At 46.4% G+C, this 6,000-nt stretch overlaps 2 protein-coding genes across 2 annotated transcripts in view; both read right to left on the minus strand.

Annotated features, from left to right (window-relative positions):
* Positions 1-3,574: 3,574 nt before the first annotated feature.
* On the minus strand, positions 3,575-3,997 carry LOC105359039 (uncharacterized histidine-rich protein DDB_G0274557). Its single transcript, XM_011495515.1, has one exon. It carries the CDS (start codon positions 3,995-3,997, stop codon positions 3,575-3,577), a length of 423 nt encoding a protein of 140 aa, XP_011493817.1.
* Positions 3,998-4,335: 338 nt separating this feature from the next.
* LOC105368724 (zinc finger protein 32) overlaps positions 4,336-6,000 on the minus strand; it is a 2,301-nt gene continuing 636 nt past the window's right edge. The window contains exon 2 of the mRNA XM_011507805.1: positions 4,336-5,611. Coding sequence (XP_011506107.1) covers positions 4,370-5,476 — 1,107 coding nt within the window. The 5' untranslated portion in view covers positions 5,477-5,611 and the 3' untranslated portion in view covers positions 4,336-4,369. The remainder of the gene's footprint in view (positions 5,612-6,000) is intronic.

Raw genomic sequence — 6,000 nt, forward strand, 5'->3', positions numbered from 1 at the left:
ATCGATGAATGTTCAATGAAAAAAGCTCGTCGTGAAAAATGTAAAAGTACAGCACGGGATAAAAAGAGTGTCGAGCGTCTTAAGATTATAGGTCGTCTTGCGGCAGTATTCGTCAGTTCCCGCGCACGATGTGTTGATTTGACCGAGGGGATAAGTCGTGAGGATTGGTATGAAAGTGAAAATAACGTGGTGTCTTGCATTTGCCCGAAGGGAGCCGCCGATCGGGCAATCGAGAGGCGCACCTTTAATGCGAGCAATGGAAGATTACCGAAGACAAGCCACCGCGCGAGAGAAAACTGATAAGGGAGGCGCAGGTACGCGGACACGGCGGCTTTCCCTCAAATGTCGCGTTTCGTGTCCCTACGAGCGCCAATTATCTAACGGACGCCTACAATTCCGCCACTCTCTACCAATACAACAAATAATAACAAATTTCACGCTACCATGCTTAGATATAAAAATATATTGGCGTTTCGCTTCGGCTCGCTTGTCGGCACGTGCAATTAAGCCTGAGCCTTGCATTAATATGCTAAACATTAAAACGAATAATTGTCGCTCGATAGAACAGCCCTGCTTACGCGAGATTTCACACGCAATTGTTCTTTTCTTTTCTTTTATCTTTCTTCCCCCAACCCCCGACCCATCGTACCTTTCTTTTCTTTCCTTATTCTTTTACTTTCAGCAATTTCATTCTCTTTTACTTTTCATTCTTTCCACTTTCTCATCTATTTTTTACACTTCGTCGTCTACATATTGCAGTTACTTCCCCGTCAATGCAAGTACGTCTGTCTTCCTTACTACGACGAGCAGGTAAAATTATTGAAAAGGAGGAAAGAAAGGGAGGAAAAAAGTGGAAAAGAAAAATCATGCCCGTCCCATTCGCCCAATGCTCTAAAGAAAGCCTCGGAATAGAGAAAGGTTTGCGGTGTACCAATCACCACGCACTTATGCAGCAAAGGTCTCGCAGAAAGTGAGAAGAGATTTGGAAGCAAAGGGCGCGCCTTAATAAAATATAAATAAATATTAAAAAAATTAATGAGGAAGAACGACTAATTGCGCGTTCACGCGAGTAAGTGCGATGAAACGAAGGTGAAGAGAGACAATGACCATAATTATGCATGCACCTTGTTGTCACGATCTGTTGCTTCGTTTTCCTTTTGCACAAGCGCAAACGCCAGAAATGTACAGCGGATAATCGCGAGAGTGCGAGCGAGCACGCGCACGTGCGCGTCTCTTATTTCGCTCCCTCGCGTTCAGTAACATCCTCGTTAATCGCAGTTGCGTTAATATTTTGTATTCAGCAATAGTAGACCTAATATAATTGTCGCAGTAATAAGGAGTGGGAGTTGTTGGCTCTACTCGAATTGATGATTAGTTGCAAAAATTACACGCCTTTCATTCCCTCTCATTCGTTATTTTATTCCTCCCTTTCTCTCGCCCACTCAAACTCTCCTCTTCTCTCCTCTTTTTCATTCGCTCTCTCTTTCTCTCTCTCTCTCTCTCTTTCTCTCTCTCTCTCTCTCTCTCTCTCTCTCTCTCAATCTCAATCTCTCTCTCCCTCCCACAATCTCTCAATCTCTGTACTCTCAAGATAATAAAACGCGTCGCTCGAGGCCATTTACAAAGAAAAAATTTCGAATCGCCGCTCGTGTAAAAAGATAAATCCGATTATGCCTAGTTAATGAATAGCACGATAAACAAACTCGTTTGATTATTTTAGCGAATTCTCAAGTGGCGCGATATATTAAAACTAAATGGAATTCGCATTCGATACAATTCAATGGGGTGCGACTCGGTGAAAAGCTACAATTTTTCCTCTTATTGATCTTTTTCTATTTTTTTTTTTTTGGTTTTTATTTTTGTTTTTTTTCGATATTTTCCTTATTTTTGTTTTGTTTTGTTTTGTATACTAACGGGTGGCTTCAATATTTGTCGCCGACCGTTTATTAGCCCGATAGCAATAATAATAATATTTATCGTTATGATAATTTCTTGTAGATTCGATTGCAGTAGTAATAACAATATACGGGGAGTCTACCAAACCAAATTGATAGAAATCGCCACTGACTTTCCCGAGTCCGAGGACTTTTCTTTTCTTTACTTTTCATTTCTATTTTCTTTTTGACTACTATGCTTCGCGTCATTGCTTTATCTTAACTTCCTCTCTCGCACATCTGCTTCCCTACATTTTGTAATTTTTTATTTACTTATTTATTTATTTATTTATTTTTTTATTTTATTTTATTATTTTTTTTTTTTTAATCTGCTCTCGATAACCATATCGAAATAGTTAAACCAATATTCAAACCCTTATAGACGATAATTACTATCTATATCACAGATCCAAGTGACTAAAACTCCTTTAAAAATATAATATAAATATGTGTGATGCTTGCAATATATGTATGTATAGTCCCGCTCCGAAAGAAGACTGTAATAAATCAAAGGATGCTCCTGCAACAATCGAAAGGTGCAAAGATTTGATCGAGCGTGGCTAACTCGAATGCTGCTAGTAACTCTATCATTTATCATTTATCATTTATGATTTTTCATTTTTCGTTTTTGTCAGATAAAAACACTTCGACACCGGACTCTGCGTGGAGATTTACATTTACAATATTTCCCATTGTCCTTTCTCTGTCGCTGAATTACTCTTAATTCTAGCTTTTCTAAGTCTTGGCTTCTCGAAAACATTCATTTTTAAATGAATACTCCAGAAAACAAACAAATTTTAACATTACAATATAAATATTTATCACTAACTCTTTAAAAATGTTTGAAACAACGCTCCAAAATATTACACGACGACGAAACATACGAAGAAAAAAAAAAGATTAAACAAGCGTTAACTCATGGACAATCCACGCTGAGTACGCGGTCGAATCAACTTTGACTGTTCGAGGAGGCATTTAAACCTGTTTGAAATAGTACTTTTTTTTTGTCAATGTCGTTACAACATGCTCTAAAAACAAATTATTGCTAAAACGTGATGGGAACAGCAAAAAAAAAAAAAAAAAAAATTACAGTTGACGCACGAAAATTCAATGTGGTCAGCCGAAAAACCTCTCTTATAATAAATGTACAACCTTTAGGAGGTTCAACTAAACGTCAATGAGAGCTTTTAAACAGGTTTCATTTTTCGAGCAAAATTAAAACGGATGTGTGCGGTGGCAATGTGTACATTTACATATCGGTAGTACGTTGGCTATCTATTTCGCTTTCTTCGTGTCTTCTTTCTCTCTCGCATCCACACTCGCACGCGCACCTACACAAGCGCGCACGCACGTACACACAACACCCAACACGCGTGCAATCACTCATTCGCTCGCGCTCTCTCTCTCTCTCTCTCTCTCTCTCTAATCTCGCTCTACTGTCGCTCATTTGCCCTTTTTCTGTACACTGATGTGCGTGCGCGCGGGCGGTCACACCGCCACACATACGATTGTAAGTGTGGGTGTGTGCACGCATGTGTGCATCAATATTTTGTGTAGCTGCGTGCGCTAATGCATTTATTTATGTATATATATATCTATACATACGTATGTATATAGACACATTTTTCTGTCTCACATTCTCACGTGTTATTGCGTTGTACATACTCGGAATAGAATATCGCTGGGCTGCCATTAGTGTACTGGGCGTAGAGGTAGAATGCGGGATGTAAGCCCGGCGGCGAAATCGGTTGCGGCTGCGATTGTGGTTGTGGTTGTGGTTGTGGTTGTGGTTGTGGTTGTGGTTGTGGTTGTGGTTGTGGTGGTGGTGGTGGTGGTGGTGGTGGTTGCGGTTGCGATGGCGGCTGCTGGTGCTGGTGCTGGTGCTGGTGCTGATTGTGCTGGATATGGTGCTCGTGTTGATGAGGATGTCGTTGGTACTGATGGTGATGTTGATGATGACGATGCTGATGCTGATGATGATGACCGGAGGCTTCGAGGGGCGACGAAGACTGATGCAAATAAGGTGGCTGCGAGCCTAGACTGTCCACGGAGGACTCGTTCATTCGATAAAGACTCTCTTTTTGTTCTCGTTCTTGTTCTTGTTCTCGTTTTTGTTTTTGTTCTTGTTCTTGCTCTTGTTCTTGCTCTTGCTTCTGCTGCTGCTGCTGCTGTTGCTGCTGCTGCTGTTGGTTGTGGTTGTGGTTGTGATTGTGATTGTGATTGTGATTGTGGTTGTGGTTTTGGTTTTGGTGTTGATGGTGGTAGTGGTCGTGTTCTTGGCGCTGGTGCTGCTGCTGCTGCTGCTGCTGCTGCTGCTGTTGTTGTTGTTGGTGGTGGTGTTGGCGATGGTGGTGGTTGGTGTTGTGTTGTTGTTGTTGTTGCAACTGCAGCAGCTGCTGCTGCTGCTGAGACTGCTGATGCTGCTGAGGCAGACACTAGTTGGTGGTCTGCGGATGGAGAAGGGGCAGCGGCAGCTGCAGACTGTTCTTGGCGAGGCTCGCAATTTCCGCGGCGATGCCCGCGCCGGTTTTGCCACCCTGACCGAGGCCGTCGAGCGAGGAGGGACCGTCGCTGTAGCGCAGATCGCACACCGGGCTCTCGAAACCCGTACCCGGCGTCCCAGCTCCGGAACTTTGAGGCGTTCCCGGGTCGTGGTTCCCGCTGCCTTGCGACATGTCGCGGTGCACACGGTTCTGATGCCGGATTAGGTAGCTGTCGCGCACGAATGTGCGCCCGCATATGTTGCACTCGTAGGTCGTATTGGCGGTGTGGGTGCGGATGTGGATGGCGAATTGGCTCTTGGAGGTGAAGGTGAGAGAGCAGCGCTCGCAAACGAGGGGCTTCTCCGCGACGTGGGACCAGCGGTGGGCAGTCACGTAGCTTTTGACCGCGAAACGCTTCTGGCAAATGTCGCAGGAATAGGGCCGCTCGCCCGTGTGCACGCGCTTGTGGGTGTTGAGGCTGCTCTTCTGGGTGAATCGCTTGAGGCAGAGCTCGCACTGGAAGGGCCGCTCGCCCGTGTGCGTCCGCATGTGAACCTCGAGGTAGGGCTTGCGGCAAAAGCTCGCCTCACAAACCGTACAGTGATACGGCTTGTTGCCGGAGTGGAGCTTCATGTGGACGTAGTAGGAGGAAGCAGAGGATAGGACCTTGCCGCAAACCTTGCAAGGCTGGGGCTTGGACCGGGTGCCCTCCTTTGCTGTCTGCTGACCACCCGACTGCCGCGACGGCGAATCCTCGTGCATTATCGGACTGTGCTCCTGCTGCTGTTGGTCCTGCTGCTGCTGTTGCTGCTGCTGCTGCTGCTGCTGCTGTTGTTGCTGCTGTTGTTGCTGCTGTTGCTGCTGCTGCTGCTGTTGTTGCTGATGCTGCTGATGAGCCTGCAAAGACTGATGGGTCTGGAGATGGCCTTCCTGCTGGGAAAGCTCTTCCCGCTCGTCCGACAGATTTACCATGGAATTCGAGCCGTCGGATCTGCTGGAGGCCACCGAGTAAAAACCCATAGGCTCGCTTTTGATCTGCTGCTCAAACATAGATGTCATAATGTCCGACTGCTGGGGGTGAGCCAGCGGCTGTTGCGGCTGCTGGGGATGATGCAGCGTTTGCGCTGCTTGCTGGTGTGGGAGCAGAGTCAGGTTGCGCTTGACAAACTGCTCATATCCTGCGTACCAATCCACCTAAGCGAGGATCAAAAGGATTGAAAGTTATCGTCGAATATACAACGCGAGACGGAAGCGAGATTGGGGTGGGAACGCGACGCTCGCTGCGCTCGGACGGTGGGAGCAAAGTAAAAGCGCGCGAACGCGCGTCTGGTTGAAGCGAGACAGTCCGTCAATGTCCGTATCTCGCTCGCTCCGCGACGAACAACATTTATTTTTGACAAGTGACAGAGTCGCGCGCTGGGGCCGATCAGCTGATTGCATAACTAATCCGCGGTAACGCAAATCGGCGACTCCCTCGCGCGCCCTCGGCCGTCAGCGGGTATCGCCTCGGCACCGCCAAACGACAACGACGACGCACGACGCACGACAGACGACACACGGAAGGGGACGGGACCCGACACGCG

Source organism: Ceratosolen solmsi, unplaced genomic scaffold, assembly GCF_000503995.2.
Source record: "Ceratosolen solmsi marchali unplaced genomic scaffold, CerSol_1.0 scaffold1, whole genome shotgun sequence".
Taxonomy (NCBI): Eukaryota; Metazoa; Arthropoda; class Insecta; order Hymenoptera; family Agaonidae; genus Ceratosolen; species Ceratosolen solmsi.

Excerpts from the sequence above, each read along its gene's own strand:
- LOC105359039 (XM_011495515.1), bottom strand. The coding sequence starts at position 3,997 with ATGAACGAGTCCTCCGTGGACAGTCTAGGCTCGCAGCCACCTTATTTG.